At 40.1% G+C, this 25522-nt stretch overlaps 2 protein-coding genes across 2 annotated transcripts; both read left to right on the forward strand.

Annotated features, from left to right (window-relative positions):
* Nucleotides 1-1375: 1375 nt before the first annotated feature.
* On the forward strand, nt 1376-8917 carry LOC104429377. The gene is made up of 5 exons (XM_010042250.2): nt 1376-1573; nt 3662-3742; nt 3831-5263; nt 5319-7841; nt 8032-8917. The coding sequence occupies exons 1-5, from the start codon at nt 1376-1378 to the stop codon at nt 8915-8917; spliced, it is 5121 nt and encodes a 1706-aa protein (XP_010040552.2).
* Nucleotides 8918-18787: 9870 nt separating this feature from the next.
* Nucleotides 18788-23959, forward strand: LOC104448874 (calcium-dependent protein kinase 29). The gene is given in 11 exon segments (XM_039315710.1): nt 18788-19008; nt 19063-19505; nt 19508-19612; nt 21686-21829; nt 22046-22198; nt 22415-22530; nt 22786-22888; nt 22891-22952; nt 23069-23196; nt 23463-23562; nt 23658-23959. Coding segments are annotated over 11 exon segments (1530 nt in total). The 5' UTR covers nt 18788-18910; the 3' UTR covers nt 23736-23959.
* The last annotated feature ends 1563 nt before the right edge of the window (nt 23960-25522 follow it).

Here is a 25522-nt window from a genome sequence, read left to right on the forward strand (position 1 = left end):
TTCGGTTCCCAATTGACTTCAGGAGTAGACTGGGCTCATAATTATTTTTTTACAGTTCTTATTATTGAAACATATTTTTTAAAAGTTTGAGTAAGAATGAAAGAAGCCAACAACCCTAATAGCCCGACTACCTCAAACTGACCCTCTCATGCGCACGCCTAGCCTCCGTCTTGCTTGACGCCTCCCTCTCGCAGTCTCATCTTGAGTCTCAACTCCCACCTCCTCTACTTTTAGCTGATCATGACCGTTATTATATCTCATCAAGAAAAATACTAAATGCTCTGTTTTTTTTTTTCCTTCTATTCTTCGTACAAAGTATAGGGTAAGGATTGCCATGAATCCATGTTAGATATATGTGATTGCCGTGACTCTATCTATGAGTTTCACAATTGTGAACCTCACTTAGGGTGTGTTTGTTTTGCGAAAAACAATTTCTGGGAAAACATTTTTTTTCATTTTCTAACGTTTGGTTCATTTAGGAAAATGAGTCAAATAGAAAATGTCTTCTTAGTCAACAGAAAATATTTTCATTCCAAAGCTTAAATTTAGGAAAACGATTTCCCCTTTAAAAGAACCGGAAAATATTTTTCAAAATGTTTTAAGATCTTTGCTTAATGAAAAATTTATTATTAAAAATAATTTCTAATTAAAAATTTTGAATTTGTTATTATTATATCTTTTCTTTTCTTTCTTCTTTCTTTTTGTTTTGTTTTCTTTTTTTTTTCTTGTTTTCTCTTTTCTTTCTTTGCCTATGAACGCAAACCTTAACTTCTCCTCCCCTCTCTCCTTCTCCTTCGCCCCCTCCCTTTCGTCACTGCCGCCTCCTCCAACCCTAGCCCCTTCTGCTCTCCTATTAGCTTCGCTCCCTCCTCTTCCTCTTTGTCAGCATCTTCTATACCTTCAATCATTTTTCAAATGCAATCCAAACACCAAAAAAAAAAAAAAAAAAAAAAAAAATTCAATCACGTATTACCAAATAAAGAAAAACTAACCGTTTTTCTGAAAAATGGTTTCCCGAAAAACATTTTTCAAAAGCGTTACGTTTTTCATGAAATAAACAAACCCTTAGATCTAGCTTTTGGACCAAGACGCCCTCCAAATGTTCGCTTGTTTGTGTGGCTTGATTACTTTACTTCGAGGCTCTCGATTTTCCGCTCATACATGAACCGGAACATCACGAAGTCTTGCGAGGAATAAGAAGAAAGGAAAAAAGAGATATCACCGTCGGTTTCTAGAGTGGACCGGTGTATGGGGGAATTGATCCTTCTTGTCCAATTTCCCGATTCTGGTTCGAATTCTTTTTCCAAAGTGGGACTGACCCACTCTGGATCCCTTTACCTTTACGGGGATTGATTAAAAAACGGAGACGCGCAAGATGGAGAAAAAGAGTCGTTGCTTGCCTTGCACGTTTTTGATAACCGCGAATCGCACCGCCAGCACCGCATCGTACTTCGCGTCACCGCTCGCCAATTCTCAACGCGAGGCTTTGCTTCCAGCTTGTTCCAAAAGCCTTTCTGTCGACATCATGCTGCTTCCTGGTGTCCCGAGCTCCTGCGAATTTCCACAGCCCTTGGCAAGTCCTTGACGTCCCCAGGCCCGCCACTCAGCACCCCCGCCGCCCTACCCGGTAACACTGTTTCCTAATTTAATTTAGGATATGATATACTTCAAGAAGTTTCATGTTTTAGTTTTAGAGAAAATTATAATTTAAAAAAAAAAAGACACATGTTTCATATAGAATTAGTTTCATCATCATCACATTATCATTACCATGTCCTCATTGTTAGATTATCATATTATCGTGCCATGATACTTATGTCGTCATCGTAACCTTGTCATGTATCTTCATTAAATATTGCATGTTATTTGATAATTATATGTTTTAGGATCATGCATACAATATAGTTTAAATTTTAAGAAAGCACAAAAATAATCATAGCATATAGTTGGATAATAGGATTAATCTATTAAGATTGCATATAGGCGGTATTTAAATAAATAGTAGGTTATTTCATATTCATTTCGCCTGTCATTAAAATTAAAATTAAGGTATTTCAAATATTTTAGTTCATGTCAAATGTCAATAGCTTAGTAGTTCAAGTATCATATTTTCACTAGTGGTTCATAGGAACCACGTTATGGTGAGGTAGTGTTTTGGCTTACTTAGGGCGTTGAGGTTTGATTTATTTTTTTTATTTATTTATGCTTTATTGCTTTGATTTATTGAGTGTTAATTTCTTCATCATGCACTCGCATAATTACCTTCCACATTAGTGGTTTAGGTTTAAATTTGACCAAAATTGCTTGCAAAATATTTGAAAGAATGTTAGATTAACCTAACATAATCAAGTCCTCGTATATATAATGGTTTGAATAAGTGTTCTCTCACGTTTTACATGAGTTTCTAATCGATCCATAGTAGATTAGTGATGACTCTTAACTGAACTAAATTATTTGTTTAAATTGATTAAATCAAAACCCCAAAGTTGTGATTGATAAGGCTTGGAAGAGTCCATACTAAGTTTTTGATTTAGTAATCCATTAACTTTCCTTTCAGTGATTCACCTCAAGAAAGGTTATGATAAAACGTTTTCCATGGATTGAAAACAAGAAATTTAGATTGGAGGAAAATAACTTCCCCTTCTAGTAAAAATGAAATCACTTTCCCTAATTACCAAACAAATGAAAATTAACCATTTTTCTTTAAAAAAAATATTCTTTCATTATGAAATTTTCATTTAAATAAACGCACCCCAAATTAAAAACAATATTCCATATTAATCTAACACTAGCTCTTCTTTGGCCAAGAGATGTTATATTAATAAAGTGTGAAAGATTACAATTTAAATTTTTTATCACATTAAAAGTACACGGATTCAAAGATAAAAAGAAGACAATGCATTAGAATTTCGAAAAGTTGAGTGTATGATCAATTAATGTAAAGGTTTGAATCATCGAAATACGAGGTAATTTGAATCTTTAGTCATATCAAAAGCACATGAAATACAGTTGTTGACACCCAAAAATAACAAACTTGTAGTTATAATCGACAAATGACAAACTAGTCAATAATAACAGAGTTTGGTGAACAACAATTGCCATTGATATAAAGAACAATATCAACAACTTGCAAGAAAGTTATTGACAACAAATATCAATGATGAAGTCATCAACATCTACATGTAACTATCAAATAACAATATTTTCGAATATGTAACCTTTTTTAGATAAGTGTTACTAGATGATAGGTAACTGTTAGGCAATTATGTTTAAAGCCACTATTTTAGGATTTTGTAGCTTCTTGTAGATATGTGTTATTGTAACTTCTTGTAACCGCAAATAAGATTAGGAAGTTATTTGTTCTAAAGATAGGATTAAAAAGTCATCTTTTAAATTTAATGGTCTTTTGTAACCATCAACTGTAGGCTAATAGCCAGTGCCATACATGTGAGCGAAAGAGAGGAGACACTGTTCATCTATGCTCTCTACCGGGCGACTGGTTCCCTGTAGCGAGCGTTCTAGTTGTTGAGTGATTCTGATCTCTTCGGGGATCCGTTTGGCGCGATTTTTGGAGGTATTCCTCGCATCCCCCCCGCAAATCCTCACCGAAGCGTTTTGGCTGGGTTGTCCTAAATCGTGAGAGCCCCTGACTCGCGATTAGGGTTCTGGTGCGTTCCCGAGTTCGTCTCTGGCCGAGCTTCGAGCTGATCTTGCGGCCACTTCTGGGCCGTCTCCTTTGAAGGTAAGCTTCGTCCCATCCCTCTTAGGATCTTAGCCGAAGCTTTTTCCGTGCCATGGCCTATATTGCTGGTGTCCTTGTGCTGCGATAGCGTTCTGGTGCGTTCAGCTGCTCGGTTTCGTTTGTGTTCTGTATGGCATCGACGAGCTTTGATCCTTCGGGCAGGGGTAAGGGCAAACCCCAGGTGCCCATTGCAAGGAGTCGAAGCCGTGTGCGATATGCCTCTAGAGGCCGGAATAGAGGATGCCCTGGTAATCTGAATCGGGAGAGTTCGAGAGCTCCCCTTACCCGATCATGGGTCAATGTGGCTAGTCTGTCCTCTAAAGGATATGAGCTAGGCTTTGCTCCACCTATTTCGGTGGGGAAGAAATCGGTAGTGCGGTTGTCTGAGAATGCTAAGTTTGCTGGTGATCCGAAATGGAACTCTTGTCTGGTGGGATATTATATTGGAAAGAATGTGCCATTTAAGATTACTGAGATGGCTCTAAAACAGGCTTGGGGGGCTCACCTGTCCGAAGTCCTAGCCAATGATGATGGTTTCTATTTTTTCATCATCCCTGATGATGAATTCAGGAAGAAAATACTGGATGAAGGGCACTTGACAGTATCCAGAATCCCGTTAGTACTCAAGCAATGGCATCATACAATGGAGCTGAAAAAAGATCTTCAATCTTCGGTTCCTGTCTGGATTCGGCTAAAGAATATACCCTTTGCGTATTGGTCAGCTCCAGGAATTAGCGAGATTGCAAGCGCAGTAGGGAGGCCCTTATATGTAGATCCTTTGACGGAGAAAATGAAACGTTTATCATTTGCTAGAGTCTGTGTTGAAATTTCTGCAAAACAGGAGAAATGCGAGGAAGTTGAGGTATGGGTGGATGACAAAGCCTTCTCGGTTCAGGTGCTTTATGAATGGAGACCGAATTCATGTGAGAAGTGCTGTGCATTTGGCCATAATTGCCTGGCAAAGGTAGGCACCAAGCAACCTCCAGTTGCTGCAGTTCAATCTGTTGCTGCTGCAAATCTAGTTACTGCTACTGCAAATCCAGTCTCTGCAGATCCGTCTACTACAGATCCTAATATCTCTTCCTCCTCGGAGGAGGGATGGAAGCAAGTCACCAATAGGAAAAATAAACACCTCCAGGGACATAAGGAGAAGCTAGGACTTACTCCTCCAATCCTGACCTTAAAGGCCAAAATGGCTGATGGTCCGAGTAAGATACATGCTCCCCGAAGGTCGATCTCGGAAGGTGATGGGAACTCCTTAGCTCTTGCTATCTCTAAGCCTGTCGAAGCTGTGGCAGCTTTGTCTTCTGGAGAAGAATTGGAGGAGGATGCAAGGGCTGTTAGCAATAGTAGCAGTGAGGAAGGGGATTCAGCCCCTGGTTCGCCAAGCCTCCAGGATGCTTCTCAACCTCGGCCTAAGACGCCGCATATTCAAAAGGCCCCGCTGAAGATTTCTTCTATGGCCAATCCCTCTAATGCTCCTAATAAGGGGTCGAGCAGGAGGAGGCCACCCAGACGAAGGTAGTGTTTTTTGCCCTCCCTATTTTTTGATGAATTTTGGTGTTTGGAACATTAGGGGATTGGGAAACCCTGTTAAGCAAGCCGAAATCAGGAATTTTGTTAGGTCCAATAATCTTTGCTGTGTTGGTATTATTGAGACCAAGATCTCCGATGCTGCTTTTAATTCGGTATCCTCTGTTTTATTACCTGGTTGGCGGTGGGTTAATAACTATAATTATTCCCATAAGGGGAGAATTTGGGTGGGTTGGAACCCCCGGGAGGTCGATTTTTTGGTTAATACCTCCTCGAAGCAAGTCATCCACGGGAGGCTTCTTTGGCTGATTTCGGGTAAGGTCTTGTTTCTTTCGGTAGTCTATGCCGAGCACTGCTTCATGTCTAGAAGGCCTCTATGGGAAGATCTTATTCATACCAATGGTATCCTTTCCTCTACTCCCTGGATTGTTGCTGGGGACTTCAACGCAATCCGTGACCCTTCGGATAGAGTGGGTGGTTCAAATGCTTGGATCCCGGCTTTCGATGAATTTAAAGATTGTTTGACCCAAGCGGGCCTAGATGATCTGCGTTATACTGGATATAGGTATACTTGGACTACTTCATCTGGTCCTAACCGCAAGCAGAGGAAAATAGACAGAGTGTTGATAAATGGCTGTTGGAATTCGACATTTTCTTATTCGGAAGCATCCTTTTTGGCTCCAGGCATATCAGATCATTCCCCGATGCTTGTTAAGGTTATGCAGGTACCAAAATCTTCCAAGCCATTTAAGTTCTTTAATTTCTGGATGACCCATCCAGATTTCTTTTCATTGGTTTCGGAAGCTTGGCTTTCTCCTATTCAAGGCTCGCCCATGTTTACTCTCTGTGCAAAGCTTCGGCTTCTGAAATGCAAGCTGAAACAGCTCAACAAAGAAGCATTTTCTGACTTGTCTATGAGAACGGCTAAGGCCAGGCGAGCTCTCCATGCTACTCAGGATGCATTGCAAGCTGATCCCTCAAATGGTCGTCTTGCGGAAGCCGAGAAGCAGCAGATTCAAGTTTTCACGGACTTGCGACTTCAAGAGGAATCGTTTTATCGGCGAAAATCCGAGGTACGGTTGAAGGATGGGGACCTTAATACCAAATTTTTTCACCAAGTTGTGAATAAGCGTCACCTTCAAAACAGAATTATATCTGTGACTAATGGAAATACCACTACCGTTGAGCCTTCGGAAGTCCAGAAGATATTTGTTGATCATTTTCGTGATCTTCTTACTGCAACTCCTGCTGTCGCCTATCCTACTATGGAGGAGATCCGAGCAGTGCTTAAGCAGACTCTAGATGTGGATCAGGTGCGGTTTCTATCTGCCCCTATTTCGGATGATGAAATTAAAGATACTTTGTTTTCTCTTGCCACCGGAAAAGCTCCCGGGCCTGATGGTTTCAATGTTGAGTTCTTCAAACACTCTTGGGATGTTGTTGGTGCTTCGGTTATCTTGGCGGTTAGAGATTTCTTCGTAACAATTGAGTTGTTGAAGCAAATTAATACAACCATTATTGCCCTTGTGCCCAAAATCCCCAATGCCTCCACTTTGTCCATGACTTCGAGCCTATTGCGTCTTTGTAACACTATTTATAAGTGTATCACTAAGCTGATTGCTAATCGTTTATCTCGTGTGCTGCCATCCATCATTAGTTTGCCTCAAAATGCATTCGTGAAGGGTAGGCATATCAATGATAACATTTTGGTTGCTCAAGAATTGTTCAGTGGGTTTCACCATGATCCGTATCGGCCCAAATGCGTAATCAAGGTTGATTTTAGGAAAGCATACGATACAGTTAACTGGGAATTCATTGAAGTTTGCCTTCAAGCTTTCGGCTTCCCTCAGCACTTTATTGACCGAATTATGAGCTGTGTTCGTTCTCCAAAATTCTCGGTATCCTTAAATGGAGAGCTGCATGGATTTTTTACAAGTGGCAGAGGTATCCGCCAAGGTGACCCTATGTCTCCATACATATTCACTCTTGTGATGGAAGTATTTTCTGGTTTATTGGACATTCAAACAGGCAGGCCTGGCTTCGGTTTTTTCTGGAGATGTAAATCGACCAAGCTCTCCCATCTATTCTTTGCGGATGATGTCCTTTTATTCTCGGAAGCTAGCTTGGCCTCTATTGATCTCTTGAAGGCTGGAATTGATTCATTCTCCAAATGGGAGCGGATTGGAGCCGAATCGAATAAAAGTGAAGTGTTCATAGCTGGTGGTTCGTCTGATCTTCGAAGTGGGATCTTGAACAAACTTGGCTTCCAGGTTGGTTCTCTCCCTTTCCGATACCTTGGAGTACCAGTTATATCCGCAAGGCTAGGTAAAGCGGATTGTGTTATGCTGGTCAATGCAATAACAGCTCGCGTTCAATCTTGGACCCATAGATTCCTGTCATTTGCTGGTAGACTTCAGCTCATTAAGTCTGTGCTCTACTCTATTCAAGGCTTTTGGGCAAGTGTATTCTTCCTGCCATGTGCTGTTTTAGATAGAATTGAGAAAATCCTCCGCCAATTCCTTTGGAAGGGGCCGATGTTGGGTCTAGGCGGGGCCAAAGTAGCCTGGTGCGATGTTTGCCTCCCTAGAGAGGAGGGAGGGCTTGGTATTCGTTCCTTAAAGGAAAACAATGTTGCCTTGATGCTTAAGCACATTTGGAAGCTCTTTTCGGATAAAGAATCTCTATGGTGTAAATGGGTTCACTCCACTTTCTTAAATCGGAAAAATTTTCTGGGTAACTCCTATTCCGACTGTTAGTTCTTGGGCTTGGAAAAAGCTCCTCCGCCTTCGTAGTATTTATCAGCAGCATTTTAGATGGAGGATTGGCAATGGCAGGTCTGTGTCATTTTGGTTTGATCCGTGGCATCTTAATGGCCCTCTCAACCGCCTATTCTCTAACCAGGAGATCTACCGTTCTGGCATCCCTAGAGATGCCTCTCATTGTGATGCTCTCTCCACGCCTTTAGGCTGGTATGTCATTAATATTATGGCCAATTGGTGGGATCCCATCCCTGAATTTAACCAGCAAGCGGATCGTTTTCAGTGGATTCGGCACCCCTCGGGCCGTTTCTCAACAGCTTCTGCCTGGGAATTATTGAGGCCGAAAGGTGATGCTGTGCCCTGGTCCTCGTTCGTGTGGAGCTCCTCCATACCGCCGAGATACCAAACCCATCTCTGGCTTATTACTCGTAATAGACTGCCAACACAGGTCCTGCTCCTCTCCTACGCCAGGATTCCAACAGCTCTCTGTCCCTTTTGCTCCCGTAGGCCTGATTCGGTGAACCACCTCTTCTTCGCGTGCCAAACTCCGGGTAATCTCGCATCCTTCTGGGCTGCTAAGTTTAATATTTTGTGGCGTAACAAATCCTGGCAAGAGAACCTGGTTTGGGCGATGAAGCACTTCTCGGATAAGAGCTTTTATAACTCTTTGGCTATGTTTAGCTTTGGAGCCCTTTGCTATATCATTTGGAAGGAGCGCAACAATATTATTTTCAGAAACCAGACTTTATTCCTCCCGGCGATGAAGATGCATCTCCAGAAGGCAATCAAGGATAAGGCGTCGACCTTTAAGCATGTGATAGATACCCCGAAGAACAGAAGACTCGCAATGAGCTGGGACTTGAGTCCTTCTATCTTTCTTTGATGGAGGGTTTTGGTTTTAGCTTAGTCTTTCTTGTTTAGGGTTTCTGTTTGTTGTCCGTTGGATCCCTTGGCACCCCCTCACTCTTCCTTGTCTTTGTGAGTGATCGTTTTGTTGGTGCCAGGCATCCCCCCCTTGTAATTTTGTGCAAAATCTATTACACTTCTTACCTTTACCCAAAAAAAAAAAAAACTGTAGGCTAATAGCCACATCGTAATCTTTGCAGAGATTTCCAATCAATCACAGAACTTAATATTTTTTTGCAAATTTATCTTTATTTTTAATTTTTCCCAATTTAAATGATTGGTCGTGATTGCCTCTAATTTTCATATTTTTAAATTTTTTGTCATTTACTTTTCTGTCCAAAACTAACAAAGGACTGTTCACAACCTTTGTCGATTCGCTCCTCAATCCATCAATACATAGAAAGATATTTCCTTGACACTTTTCAACAAAATATCTTTTTAGCACACTTGGTAAGAAGCATTTTATTGATCTCAAGGAGATTGCAATGGCAAGAACGAGTAATCAGTAAGAGCTCGGCAATGTTGCCGAAAACAATAACCATTACTGCAAAGTGGCAATGAGGCTGCCGCACATTTGGAGTCCTTTGCCACTAGATAAGTGGCGAGAGGGTAACCAAAAGGAGATGTTAATCTTTTAATGCATTATACTGATAAGCAGTTAAAGGATGCTACTCCAAAATCAAGAATGACATCTACCATGAGAATATTGGCCGAAGAACAGCAAAATAAAACAGTTCATTACATCGTGAGTAACATATCGAATGCAATCAAATTAATTGTGATCAATGCTTGAATGATGCTTTATCAAGGTCGTACTGTCCAATCAGCCACTATTATTCAAGTCAATCCGGTGGCAACAGCGTACATTCCTAGTCTCTCTTTCAATTTATTGATGTTAATCATAATAATTGGACTAATATTAACAATTTCGCAGACCAAAATGGTTGACAAAATGGACCGATGCCAAACGTCGAAAACATAAGACCAATCAGTGTACCTATGCCACTCAAAGGGGCTAATATACTTACTAAGCTTAACATGCCATTTAACATAGATTACCCGACAAGATCAACTTTACCACCTAGGGGCAAAGATGGCCAACTAAATCCACAGTCGAACCTAGCAGATATTGTCGAAGAAGTTCAACAAAAATTGGGGTTAGACAATTGTGTTATTGTACATTTTTATGGAAACCACATCTTAAATGGGTCGATAATCAACATCGTCCAAGAGACTTCAAAATCCTATGTAATATTTGTAATTTTCTACACTCAAAATAGTATTTAATATGATTATCAGAATACGATGCTTTGAGATTAAATAGATAGCTATCATCACTATGTCGGTCAGTAGAATGACCGTTATTAAATTTAACCCCATAATAGTTGTAGGAAAGGGCTAGTATAAGTTGAATTTCATATTTGAAAATTTTCAAGTTTGAATTAAACGAATTGAGACTTTCCTAATATTCAGTATTGTTTACAAATAATTTTAGTAGATTTAAGATATTTTCCAGATTTATCAATATTCAGAACAAGTTCCTTGTTTATATATCTAGAGAGAGGAACAAGAACAAGAAAAGAAAAAAAAAATGTAATAAAATTTTTAAAAAATTAAAACAAATTCTTACTCAGAGAAAAATTTGAGTCATACCAAATGAATTTCTATTCTAGGAATAAGAATTTTATAAGGTTACCAAACGCATTCGAATGCTTAGAAGTTCATCCAAGAAACAAATTAAAAAAAAAAAAACTATTTTTGAGTAGAAATTGTTCCCCAAGAATAGAATAATTATCAAACGCATCATAACTAGGGATGAAGTTCAATATTTCGTTCAATATTTCTGGATCTTGTCATTCCATAATAAAATAATAATACCCCATGAATTTGGTTTTCAATAGGAAAATGCTTGGCTCGCGGTACCAAGAAAAAGACGGTCAACACCAAGAGATGGCCTCTTCTGATAGAAAACAACGACACGTTATCCACACACCTCATCTCAACACCAAGAGATGCCCTCTTCAAATAGAAACTCTTTTTTTCTCTTTTGGTAAACTTCAGACAGAAATTTATCTTCTTCAAGCTTCGACCATCACTGGACTCACAGCCAACACAACCAATCCCCTCACTCTCATCACGTTTCATCAATCCAAGTCACCATGAGAAATTCAGACCAAACCGGTGTGAGTTCGTGTCCCCTACTTATCTTGCCAGAGCCATCAACTTAGCCTCGACAGTCGTTGTCGTTGTCACGCCATTGTCACAATCCGTTATTCAGGGCATTCTCCTCCATTCTCACCGTAAGATTAGTTGACAAGGTGCCATCGCCAGATCATAGCTCCAAATCTATAGGCATAAACTCGACCTCACCGTCAAGGTTTGCAGCCCATCAAGGCTTACAGCCTTGGACAAGCAGCCGTCGTCGAATCTAGAGGGGAGCTTGAGACCGAGGACTGCCTAGACGGTGAGCCTGAAGACCTGCGACCGCACATGCACCTATGGCTCAAGCTTGCTCAGCATGGTGTAGAAGAAGAAAAAAGAAGGAAGAAGATGGTAAACGGTAAAATGAAAAATGAAAGAAAAAAGAAAAGAAAAGAAATGCTTTCAGATAAAAATGGCCCCTAATCATGTTGCCAGAATCAACACATGAGATGGATGTGTCTGCTAGCTATTACAAATTCAACCGGTCGGGGAGCTAGGCTCTCGTTTGAGATTGAATAAGTCGCTCCGGACCCTCTTTAACTCTCTTTTGAGAATATAATGGCATTTCGAGCCTTTATTTGAAATTTTTACACCACTATTTTAGGATTTCATAATTTCATATGGGTAAAATTTCATAATTTCATATGGGTAAATGTTGTTGTAATTTCTTGTGATTGCAAATACGATTATAATGTTATTTGTTCTGCAAATACGATTAGAAAGTAATCATTCAAAAAAAAAATCGTTTGTATCTCATGGCCTTTAAATAACCATATATTACTTTTTGTAGAGACTCCAATCAATTACAGAACTCAACGATCTTTATAAATTTTTCTTTATCTTTAGTTGCTACAATTTTCGTACCTTTAAATTTCTTGGCATTTACTTTTTTGTCCAAAATCAACAAATGACATTCACAACCTTTGTCAATTCACTCATTGATTCATCAATACTTCAAAAGATATTTTCTCGAAACTTTCTCGCGAAACAACCACATCTAGACTATGGGTGAACATAGTTCTCGGATAGAACCCATAACCTATAAACTAGACTAGTAGAAACCTATCCAGTTCCAAATTCCAAAAATTGAGGAATATAATTCGAAAGATAGATTCTAGGTTCTAGATAGGTGAAACCTAAAAGTTGGAATAAGTTATATATATTATATTGCTTTTTGTCTTTGCAAAATCTCAAGGTATTTCAGGCGTTCAATGATGAATGTAAAGCACTAGCTTGACCTTTCATTTTATGACTAAGACTTTTACGTTATCAATATTTTATATTTTTCGTGTGTTTAAATATAAATTATAATAAATGGATTATAGCAACAAGTGATGATCATTAGATATGATATTTATTGCAACCATTCAATAAATAATATAAGTGGAACTTGAGATCTTGGTTATTGTGATATGATAGGTTCTAGGTTTTTGGATATACGGGGTAGGCTTCAAGTTCCCAAAAATAAAGAATTTATTCTAATGTGTATGTTGTAGATTCCATGAACCTATACGTAACCTAAAATTACTTAGAGTATTTGAAAAGTTGAGCGTATAATTGATTAATCTTAAAAACCTTGACTCACCAAAATAGAAGGAAATATCCGGCGGTTTGCTAGTACCACCGTAGCTGCTAAGGTGGCATGTGTTTTCACTCAAATCCAATAGAAAATCGACACATGTCCGCTAACGCGGAATAAAAGTGAAAAAAAAAAAAACACTCTGCTATCTATTCACCCATAGATGCTTTCCCTCCATTGTGCTCTTGCTCACCTTCGTCTTCCAACGTTGTCGCTCATGGCCTGCTCTGTCGCCCCTTGCAGCCGGCTCGTGGTCAGCCCCATTGACGGCCGAGCCACCCCTTCATCGTCATGGCAGCTTGTAGTCATTTTCGTCCAGATCTAGACTAGAGTCGTGTCTCCAGATCTGGTCTCTTCCATGGCAACGGGCAAGGAAGGGATCTCGAAGGCCATGGACAGATCTCAAATATCAAGGAAAAAAACAGAAGCTTGTCTTCTTGCAGTCGCCTTTGGCTGGCCATGGCGATGGGCGAGACAAGATCTCGAGGTATGGACAGAGCTCAAATATTGAGATCTGTCATCCCTTGCAATAAGCTCGTGGTCAACCGTGGATGAACAACGGAGATTACACCTGTTGACACCTAAATTTTAGGCAACCCATTTAGTCATTTATTACATAAAAAGTAGGGATTAATTTTTAATCCCTAAGAAAAAAATATTATTATTCAATTGCATAGAGTATAATTTTTTTAAGTGCATTTATTTTTAATTTACATGTTTTGCATTTTTTCTATTATTTATTTTATTTTTATTTTTATTTTTAGGATTGGTGGTGGATGGGTTCGAATTAATATTTTTGAGCTCTAGTTCGGCAAGCCGGGCTAGGCCCATAAAAGGAGAAAATTAATCTAAGCCCGTTGTTATTTTTAATTGATTATCTTGTGAAAAATTAAGATTTGATGTGATATTATGATGATTTCTGAAAATTAAGAAAATCGCATTGTAATTTTATTTTTATCAATAGATGATGAAATCGGGGTGAATATTCATGATATAGGGATTTTTGTGATCAAGAGGTTATAAGCAATATTCGTGAGACGGAAATATTAACAAAAAGATCACGTTTTGTTTCGTCTATAAAAGGATGCGTACGGAGTTCAATCTGCAGAGGCTTTTTCGAGGTTTTCTTCGTCGAAAAGAAAGAATGAAAAAAAGTCAAAAGGTGAAAAGAGAGAGGAAAGGGAGAGAAGTGTGTAGAGAAAGGGTCTGACAATGAAAAGAGACAGAGGAGAAGCGGAAAGGCAAAAAACAAAAGGGGGTGATTTGACCCCTACTGTTCATCGTCTTCCCAACTTGCTGCCCACGTTGCTGCTCCATCCGCGACGCCCGTTGCAGCTCCATCCGCACTGCCCAGAGCTCCTCCGCCTCACCGTGTGACTACTCCTTCACCACCGTTCCTCGCCGTTCACGAAGTCCGACGCCCTCCTCCGCTTTCCGCCGGTAATCGATCTGCCCAACGCCGCCCGCTGCTCCCCGTAGCCGAAGTCTCACCGCGCACGCCGACGCCGCCTGGAAGCCGAGGCCAGACCGCGACCACTTCGCCTGCAACCCACTCCAGTTGCAGTGCCCGTCTCCCCCACGACGACCCAGGAGCCGATCGCTCCTGACCCGACGACCCTGCAATTTCGTTTTCGGCCGAGATTCGACGACACCGGAGCCCCGCTGCTCCCGATCCGCGCAACCTGACGCCGGCAACCCACGAGTACCACCCCGACGCCACCGAACCGCACGTCGCTCGAATCCTCTGCACCCACACCTGCTCGGAGCCCGACTTGTTGCCGACCCGCGACGCCAAGATCAGGCTCGAACTCCCACACGCCTGAGTGACGACCAACCGCGCTCGCATCTCCGCCCAAGGGCCTGCTCCTCTGCCTAGCTCCGACTGTGACGCCTCTACCCGCCAGTCTGCTCGCCGCCGATTCCCCTCGCCAGTCTGGAGCTCCGATTGTGACGCCCTCCGACGATCAGAACCCGCTGCCCGAAGATCAGCCGCACGAGCAAGCCGTGGGTGAAGAAAGCAAGAAAAGAAAAATAAAAGAAAAAGAAAAAGAAATTAGGTAGTTTTATTTTCTTTTTATATTTACTTTATTTTGTTTATATTATGTAGTTTAGTTATTTAATTGGATCCCAATGTTCACTTTATGAGTCTTGTAAGCATTATCCGCAAGGTCTTCCACATAATTATTATAATTATTAATTTGACCCGTAAGATGTTGGGTCATTTTTTTAATTATTTTAATTCTTAGAATTTGTTGATAGTACTTTAATTGTTGAATCAATATAATTATTAATTTGATCCGTAAGAATTCGGATCAGATTTTTAATTATCTTGATTTTTTTTTGTGATAATTAGGGTTAGGATAATCGTTAATTTGACCTTGTGAGACAACAGTTTATTTTTTCGATTATTTTAATTCTTTATTTGATTGAATATCTTAATTGTTTAGATTTAGTTGATAATTTTTTTTAAACCACTAAGAAAAATCTAAAAATATTTGAATTAGGATTCAGTTTGTTTTAGAATATTTTTCATTATCTTGCATATCTAGAATAGGGATTTTATTCCGAATTTAGAAAATATAAAAACAAAAAAAACAAAAAGCGTATTCATTTAGGTTGTTAGTTTTATCATTATTTGAATTGCATGTGGAATTTTAATTTCGAAGTTAATATAAAAAGATAAAAAAAAATATCATGCATATGTCATATAGAATTAGGATATGCTCCGCACATCATTGCATATTAGATCAATTACATGTTAGATTAAGATAATATCTTAGTTTAAATTAGGATTTAATGTGACTCAATCCTTAGTTTAAATTAGATAGAATTTTAATCTAGCTATATCATTTTTGCATTTTAAAATAGAAATATCAAATGCACGTCATTTAGTTTTTATTAGGTTCATTTAATTAAAACTTCCTCGTCATTAGACTAAGTCATTTAATAAATGTCGCATGACATATAACTCACATACTAAATTGTATGTTGCGTGTCATTTTAGTATGTCATTGCATCGCATTACCTGTCATCATTTGATTAATTTAGATTGCATTTAATCATTGCATTTCTTCATGTCATATAGTTTAAGTCATGCTGCCATGTCATATTAGATTACATGCATTGCATAAGTCATGATTTTCATTAAATAAAGTGAAAACAAAAATTGAAATTGCGCGTTAATTAGAAATCATATCTAGGGCTGCTGATGTGAATTATGATTTAACAATGCAGATGCTTTCGTTGCTTCTAGGTATGTTTTGCAATATTAAATTGCTTTCTTGAGTGTTAAATTGGTGGTATGCGCACACGTATGATCACCTCACATGTTAGGAAGTTAGATTAAAATCAATTCAATTGCCAAACATTTTTTTTTTGAAAATGAAATAAAAATGTACCGAAAGGGCACTAGGATAGTCTGGTGTAACCAAGTCCCCGAACTCATGAATCTCTGGTTCGTAGGAGTAAAGGAAATCTCCCATTACTTTACTTGGGTTTTTAATCGACCCACCAAAAATAGATTAGTGGCGACTCCTGATTGAAAATCATTTGCATGTTAAGAATTCAAACCTAAGTCGCGAATTGGTATGGGCTTGAGAGAGCCCGAGCTAAGCTTAAAGACTTAGTAATCCATTAACCTAGTTTTAGGTGGTGAACCCGCAAAAAATTTAGGTCGCGACAACACCTGAACACGTTCGACCGTGGATGAACGATGCCAACGACGGGCATGGACGAGTGCAGATGATTTCGACCATGGAAAGACAGATCTCGAGACGGGGAAGACGAACGGAGCTAGCCATGCTAGCTTAGATGCAGCGGCGGTCAACTTGGTCATGGCGCCCACGACTCCGATGGTGGTGATGGCGTGGGAGGAGCGGAGGTCCAGCGGTCGTGGACTGAGGAAGAAGAAAGAGATGAAGAGATTTTTAAATTTTTAATTTAGACTTCACATCAGATTAGTTGCTGACATGGATTGATGGATAGATGTGAATACATTGGATATGAGTGAAAATAATATATGCCACCTCGATGGCTGATGTGGTACTAAGGGGCTATATGGCAATGTGCCAAATAGTATCCGATTTTAATTTTCTATTCCGATAGTAGTTTTGGAACATAATTAAAAATTTTATTCTTGAGAACAAATTTAGAGTAAAATCAAGAATAAAAAAAAGTTGATTCTTATTTCGGGAACAAATTTGATAATCAAAACCAACTCTTCTTATCTTTTCTTCTTCTTCATCAATCGCCATCCACGACCGCCGCTCGCCACCGTCCGCCACCGCTTGCCACCGCCGATCGCCACCGTCTGCCGTCATCAGTCGCCGGCAACCAATCCAGCGAGCTCGCCGGAGGCAAGCCTCGTTGGTGGCACCTCGTTGGGACTGGGCGAGGCCCACCTGGCCACCAGCGGGGCTGGGTGAGCCTTGCCGGGGCTAGGCGGGCCTCGCCCAGCATCGGCGAGGCCTGCCTAGCCATTGACAAGGTTCGGCTTTGCCTAGGCTGGGCAAGCTTCGCGACGCCCAGCCCTGCCCGTGGCTAGGCGAGCCTCGCCCAACCCCACCAGTGGCCAAGCAAGCCTCACCAAGGCCTGGCGAGGCCCGCCTAGTCATTGGCAAGGCTCAGCCGACGAGGGCCGGATGACGCTCTGGTGAGGTCGCCGGCCGGCGACCGGCTACAAGAAGAAGAAGAAGAAGAATAGGAGAAAAAGGACAAAAAAAAAAAAAGGATAAAAGGAAAAAAGTAAAAAAATATTTAAAATTAAAGAAAATTGATTTGGAATAGAATCAATGAGCACGGTACCAAACATAATTCTATTCCAGAATAAAAAAATTTAGAAAGTTACCAAACGGCTTAAAATGCTTAGAATCTGTTCCCGATAACAGAATAAAAGAATCATTTTTTATCAGAATCTACTCTCTGGAATAGAATCGATATCAAACGCGCCCTAATAAACCACTGAATATTTCCTACACCTGACCCTCTCACGCAGCAAGTTTGTAGAGTGTTGGGAAGCTCAATTCATTGCGTAAGGGAAGGGGTGAATGAAACCATGCCCCGTCTCTTAAAACGTTATACAGAGATGACCAATAAAAAAGCTTACACGAGCAAAAAGAGAGAATTACAAATGGAAAATGTTTGGCTCGCGGTGCCAAGAAAAAATATGGTCAAACATCAGCCAAGCGTTTTTCATCTCCAAAGTGGGAGACTGGGCCAACAGGTTTTTTCGTTTTTATTATATGAAATTGCATTTTCCATATAAAAAAAAAACAATTTTCTTGTCTTATTTAAAGGAACAAATCATAGTGATAATATTCAAAAAAATAAGAAATATCTGAAAAACTCAATTGCGACTTTTAAGATAGTGTATATTTTCTCTAGTCAAAGAAAATCGACAAAGAATTTTTTATTTTTTTTAACTTTAGCTTTGACTCACGTGATTCTAAGAATGATTTTATAATGTTTTAGGTCATTGTACATCATCTACAAGATTTGGATCAATGGAGAAATCTTTTTTTCTATTGAGTCATTATTCTTATCTTGAATTTTTCTTTACTTTATTTGTTTTATGCATAATCAATATATGGTCTTAATTTTAGGTTACCAAGAGTTCTTCTAGAGCAATCTAGTTTGAGCGAAATGGCTAAGAAGCCATTTCATTGCACAATGATTTTGTTATTAGTTGCAAAGCCAATGTTTTAAGTGTTTTTTCATTTTTTAAATTTAATAGATCTATATAATGATATTAACGGTTTCTTTTTAATAAGTGATAATATTTTCAACTTGTAATTATTTATATTTCGATATCAAATTTAATTTTTCTATCTTTATATTCAAGAAAATTAATTATGTGGGTCCTCTCATGATCTTTTATCTCTCAATTTGAGCTAGCAATAAGGAAACGTAGAAATAATTACAAATATTCTATGGACTGCCCAAGTGAGAACGCAAAGCACCCAAAGCGGAAAGCTAAAGCTGGCAATCGAGAAGGAATAACCCCTTACCCCACAAAGAGAGAGAGAGAGAGAGAGAGAATATCATAAATGATTATAAAGAAGACCTTCTTTCTCTTCACTTCATCATCACCCCCATATAATCTCCCGAACACACCAGAGCAACGAGAGCATCATCAGTCATCACTCTCTCTCTCTCTCTCTCTCTCTCTCTCTCTCTCTGTGATCGCCAGCAATGGGACTCTGCTGCTCCAGATCCCAGGACATCCCCATCTCTTCATCTTCCTCGGAGTCTTTCCCTCGTCACCCCTCGAAACAGTCCGGAAAATCCCATCCACCGCCACAACCGCAGCCAAGGCCACTCTGGCAACCGGCGGGACCGCCGCCTTCACGTTCACTCACCAAGCGGCGCCAGCCGTCCTCCCAGATCGGCCGCATCCTCGGCAAGCCCTACGCGGACGTAAAGGCCCTGTATAACCTGGACCGCGAACTCGGCCGTGGCCAGTTCGGGGTTACCTACCTCTGCACGGAGCGCTCGACCGGCATCCAGTACGCGTGCAAGTCCATCTCGCAGCGCAAGCTGATAACCGACAATGACATCGGGGACGTCCGGCGAGAGATCCTGATGATGGAGCACCTGTCCGGGCAGCCCAACATCGTGGAGTTCAAGGGCGCGTACGAGGACCCGGAGTACGTCCACCTGGTCATGGAGCTTTGCTCTGGCGGCGAGCTCTTCGACCGGATCATCGCCAAGGGGTCGTACTCGGAACAGGAGGCGGCGAAGATCGAGCGGCAGGTAGTGAACGTGGTGCACGTGTGCCACTTCATGGGGTGATGCACCGCGACATCAAGCCCGAGAACTTCCTGTTCGCCAACAAGAGCGAAGACGCCCCTCTCAAGATCACTGACTTTGGCCTCTCCGTCTTCATCGAACCAGGTTGGTTGGTTCAGTTGTTTTGCTACATGTTGCTTGGATTAGAATTTTCCTTGTATAGCTAGAAACGCGATCCCAGCCATCAGTCCATTCGCACCAGCCACGTCTGGAGGCTAGTTACTCACCTACTGTAAACTTTCTTCGTCGTAATTTAGAAAAAAAAAGAAAAGAAAAGAAACTAGGCCAGCACAAGGAAGGCATAACTAATAACTATCTTGTTCTTTCCATCATCTTGTTGGCTACAAAAGTATAAGAACAGACGCCATGAAAGTCCTTGCTGTCCTTGATGCTTAGCTTGCCGTTATGTTTATGGTGGGGTGAGATTAGATTGGCGTCCAAGTTTGCATCTCGTCGACGTTGGAGTCATGTGTTCGAAACTTTCTCCTTTCTTGTTCGTAATCCAGCACGGGATGTTCGGGCGATGCTTGTCTTGCTCTTTGTTCCCCAAAGCACGTGAAACCGCTTTCTTCGTCGGTTCCCCACACGCTTTAATCTTTTGTCTTCTTCAAGCCTCCAATCTCCACGAGTCTTTCCCGGAATCCTTTTGAGTTGTAAAAGGCAAATGATGTCGAGGAGAGGTAGAATTACTGCATTCTTGCCTTTTGGGCATCCGGGGTTGCGTTTTCTTCACGGGGTCCTGTCTGCGAATTAGAATTTGCAGAAAAGGAGGATGACGAGGGAATCCGTGTGCGGATTGCGAAATTGGAAGCTGATGATGCCTTGGATATGGAGTTTTTTCTTCATTTTTTCCTGGTGAGTGATGATGATGTTTCGGGTCGGGTCAACGGGCGGGTCCAGGATGAGAGGGACAGGTCAACGGGGGGTCAGCCGTTGTTAATAATTGAATCGATAAAAGTTAGGAGAAAAGAGAGGCAGACCCCATGAAAATTTTCTTGATTAGGAGAGCCCACTAGGTGGACCTACGATGATTCAAGTGTAACTCGCATGATCCAAAGATCGAAAGTGGACCCCATTCATTTGAGTGCGCGTAAAGCTTGCTCTATGACCCCATAACCTGGTCCCGGATGTTCAGTAAGTGTGCAGACAGGAGAACAGGCTCCGGGCGGATCATTACAAGGTTGGTGTTGGAGAGTACCGTGATTATTCACGGTTTACGATTGGGTAATCGATCAGGGACAGAACTGAGAATTTTGTGGGAATTTTGTCGAACCCGACCTAACCCATTGGTTAGGTTCCAGATCTGTTTCGAAAGAGCACAAGTTCTGTTCTCCGTTTATGAAACTTGGAACTGGTTTAAACTGGTCGGCTAACTAATTGGACGTCGGAACCAGCAGAGAAATCGATCCACTAGGAGCTGCAATTAGATTTTTGTTGTTTGGTTACTTAACAAGCATTTAAGGGCGCTATTTCACGAAATCCTTTTCTTTCATTATATATAGATGTGAAAAATCCCGTGAATGAAATTTTATATCTGATGTAATCTTACATGTTAGATTGTAATAATCCTTTCTGCCTCCCTGTTCTTTACTGGGATAGAGTTGCTTCTCACTCTTCGTTCTCTCTCCGAAACGCTCTAATGCTAATGATGTGCTTTTACAAACAAGTTTAATGGAATTTTACTTGTGTCCATGTCTCTCTGTAGATTAATTTGTGTAGGAAATTTTGTCTATTTTCAATGAGTAACTTCTATATTTGTTAAATTTATGTACATTTTATACCATAAATTCTGTTTCTGTTTCTGTCTTATCGTACGATGCGTTGCCTGGAATTGTGGAATCAGCGAAGTTCTGTGTTCTAGGAAGTTTTCCAAAAGTTACCGTGCAAGTTTTAGGTTCTACAAAGATTTGCTGCATGTCCATCACGTGGTGATGCTTAAGTAACTACATCAGTCCATCTCATAGGTTTTGTACCACCATGAGTGGCATCTGCATATTCTAAAATCATGTCTGCATTGGGGAAGAGGAAGGAGTTTCGCAGCGTAATGTTGCTCTTATTCTAGTACAACCTTTAAAGGACTAGCCGCTTGGTGTTTGACTCGCTTATTTTCCTTGTGAATTGATCTTCTAGAGATGTGATTAGTAAATCATAATGAGTAATTTGAGCCATCATTGGCAGGGAAGGTGTATAGGGAATTTTTGGGAAGTGCATACTATTTTGCACCGGAGGTGTTGAATGGAAATTATGGGAAGGAAATCGATGTCTGGAGTGCAGGCGTCATCTTATACATCCTCCTTTCTGGTTCACCTCCCTTCTGGGCAGGTAAGCCTTTGCTTGTACGACAGTTTTCACTATTAACTATCTTGTTAGGTGTTTTCCGGATTCAATTGTACTTTTTCACATCCTTGTAGAACATTTTCGAGAAAACAGGCGTTGTTTGTTCCATTGGACATCATCCAAATTTCACGATGATCAGCTCTTGATGGACTAGTATCTCCTGATTTTACTGTGAATCTGTAACATTTTTCTCCCTCTCAGAGAACGAGAAGGATATATTTGGAGAAATATTGGTAGGCAACCTAGATCTACAAAACCCTCCTTGGCCATCCATTTCCCCTTCAGCAAAGGATCTCATCAAAAAAATGTTGACGAGGGATCCTAAGAAAAGGATCACCACCACGGATGCCCTCGGTAAGTGCTCCCTTTTCTAGTGAAATTCTGTGGTTTCATATCAAAATCAAACAATTCCTAGGGAGTTCATGAAATGACATACTTTGATAAAGTCAGTCCACATTGATGCATTAACAGGATAACGAATTAGATCATAATCTAATTGGCGAATCTGAACCAAACCTGAAAATCATTAAAAGAACACTGACATATTGTTTGCATACAATGTATGGACAGAACATCCTTGGCTCCGGGAAAATGGAGTGGCATCTGATAAACCTATGGACAATGCTGTCTTGCGGAGGATGAACCAATTTAGAGCGTCGAACAAGCTGAAGAAACTTGCTCAGAAGGTACTGTTTTTCTACTACTCTATGGATACTTTCCTTGCATAATTGGACATCAGGTTCCAGAAATAGATTAGACAGTCTAGCTTTGAACACTTCTGGAACAATCATCATCTCGGTTTTACTTGATTTCATAGCTCTCATCAGTAGTCTCTATTTTATGCTTTTGGCGACAAAGGATGATATTCTATGTTCATGAGGTGCAGTGGAAGAGCTGCTTCAAAGTTTCACTTTCCTTACTGAAATTGTTATTGAGTGAAGGTAATTGCGCAAAACCTCACGGAAGAAGAAATCAAGGGCTTGAGACAAATGTTCAGCAACATGGACACCGACAACAGTGGTACGATCACATTTGAAGAATTTAAATCGGATTGTCTAGGTTGGGATCAAAGCTCTCTGAACCAGAAGTAAGGCAGCTAATGGATGCTGTAAGCACAATCAATCATTTGAACTCTCTTTCACTTCTTCTCTGTGGAACAACCAGGTACAGTTGAGGAGCTTTTCTCTTTGGGAAGTCACTCCGAAAATGAATTTCTTTTAACAGGCTGATGTCGATAAGAGTGGGGCCATCGATTACACCGAATTCATCACTGCCACGATTAACCGCCACAGGCTTGAGAAGGAAGAAGATCTGATCAAGGCTTTCCAATACTTCGATAAAGACAACAACGGGTTAGTGCTGCTTTCACCTTGATTCTGCTAGGCTCCAATGTGTTATGCCTCATGAATAATGTGAGTTACCTTATTCGGAGCACATTTCACGACTGCTGTTCGAAGAGAGATTAAGGTCTGCAAACACAATTGAGGGGCCACTGTATCTCAGAACTCCAAAACCTGTGAAATCAAGAACATATCATACTCGGTGTTGTTAGGGTCCAAAGCTTTTGTATTTTGCTTGAATTTTTTACTTGCATTTCGGCTTGCTTAACCTTCTGTAGGTTCATCACGAGAGATGAGCTGAGACAAGCTATGGCACAATACGGAATGGGGGACGATGTCACCATAGACGAGATCATCGAGGATGTCGACACAAACAAAGTATCAAATCTTTCCTTGAGTTTTTACTTTGATTTCTCGATCCTTACATCCCCCAACTGACTCAAGTTCATTTTGATCCCACCTGTGTGATGCAGGATGGGAGTATCAACTACGAGGAGTTTGTGGCCATGATGAGAACAGGAACTCAATATCATGATGGAAACGGGAGATAGGAGGAAAGGTTGATGAATGATTATTTGCTTTCCTTTTGTACATCCATCTCTATAAGTAAGCCTATGTAGAGAATATGTAGTATTATTATATGGCGACATCTGAATATTGCGACGTGACACGCAATCCAATGCATTCCGGCACAACGAATTATTCCAAATTATTATGTTGTATGAAATCGTCAATCATGTGAGAATTGGAATGCAAAATATATATTTTCCCTACATCTTTCTATCCAGCCCCACACACATGCACATGCATGGAGAGACAACAGGTTTGTGAGCTGCAATATTCTTTTTTTCTTCTTCTTTTTGACAAGTTAAAGGGATACGACCACTCTAAACATTATCATGAGGGGCCGCACATCCACTAGAAAATATTTGGATTGAGTCATAATTATTCTGCACCACCCATTCCTTGAAGCTCTAAAGTTTGTTAACCTATCATTATGTTTTTTTTCTTAATAAGAATTATTAAGTCATTTAAAAAAAAACACCAAAGTCATTTATTTGGTCAATCAATAGGTTAGTTCATAATTAATCTCATTTCATGTCATCATTGTTAGTATAGGTTGCATATGTGTAATAAAAAAATCATTAAAAAATCATAAAATGAACATGCATATAGAATTACCACGTCATACATCCCATATCATGTAGTACATGCATATTTAGGATTATGTAAATTAGATTGTACATATATGGTGATGGTTCAAATTATGCCATATGAATTGCATCTCACATGTTATTAAAGTAAAATTCATGCATATTAAGTTTAGATTAAGATTGCATAAAATAAAAAATAAAAAATTAGGTGTCATGTCATTTAGAAAATCATGTTTAGGGCATGCATTTTTATTAGCATTTTTGTAAGTTTTTTTTAGAGAATAGACCTTAATAAGGTTGTAGTTTATAATTTCTTACAATCTATCACTTCGGTTTATTGAATGTTATTTTATTGATTGTGCACATGCATGATCACCATTTGCATGTTAGTAGCTTAGGTTAAAATTAATCAAGATTGCCTGCAAAATATTTTTGAAATTAAAATGACAAGGTACCGAAAAGGGGGTTAGATTTTTTTAGCGTAACCATATCCCCAGACCTATTGAATCTCTGGTTGGCAAAAGTAAAGTATTCTCCCATACTTTACTTGGGTTTCTAACCAACCCTAATTTGTTAGTAGCGGCTCCAAATTGAGTATAATTGCATGTTTAAATGAGTTAATTTCTTAGTACCAAGTTGCAATTGGTAGGACTTGGGAGGGTCCGTGTCAAGTTTTCGGACTTAGTAATCCAATAGCCTTCTTTGAGTAATTCACCTTTAGAAATGTCGTGACAGCTTGGCAATTCCACTGGAGACAGAGTTAAAACTCATACTGGAGATAGGCATGTTTCTTTTTTTTTAAAATATTTTGTTTGGCAGCATGGAAACAATGTACGCTCCTAACATGAAGTGTTAAATGTTTTTACAGAAATGAGGTATAAAGGGAGTAGTGCTTGCTGACTCTTTGTTTTGTAGGAAGATGTTGGGATTGAATGTTTTTCTTATCATTGAAGTGTTGCTTGCATTATAAATTGTTGTGCATGATTTTCAAATTGTTTTAGCACTACACATTGCACACACAACCTGCCATCGGACCTGGACCGCATTTAAAGATTCTAGGATGGTGTTGAGAAATGAACCAACCTTGAACACGAGACCGCGATGTAGAGGTTGCCTTTCTCAACCCCGAAATTTGTTTTCTTTGTGTCAAAATGTTTATCCTTGTTCGTGAGACTGCGTGATCA

Source organism: Eucalyptus grandis, chromosome 6 (assembly GCF_016545825.1).
Source record: "Eucalyptus grandis isolate ANBG69807.140 chromosome 6, ASM1654582v1, whole genome shotgun sequence".
NCBI lineage: Eukaryota > Viridiplantae > Streptophyta > Magnoliopsida > Myrtales > Myrtaceae > Eucalyptus > Eucalyptus grandis.

What these genes read in the sequence shown, in the direction of transcription:
- LOC104429377 (XM_010042250.2), top strand. Translation starts at nt 1,376, where the DNA reads ATGGAGAAAAAGAGTCGTTGCTTGCCTTGCACGTTTTTGATAACCGCG. An exon ending in CTGGGCCGTCTCCTTTGAAG is followed by an intron (nt 3,743 to 3,830) that starts GTAAGCTTCGTC and finishes GTGCTGCGATAG; the next exon opens with CGTTCTGGTGCGTTCAGCTG. An exon ending in AGGAGGCCACCCAGACGAAG is followed by an intron (nt 5,264 to 5,318) that starts GTAGTGTTTTTT and finishes TTGGAACATTAG; the next exon opens with GGGATTGGGAAACCCTGTTA.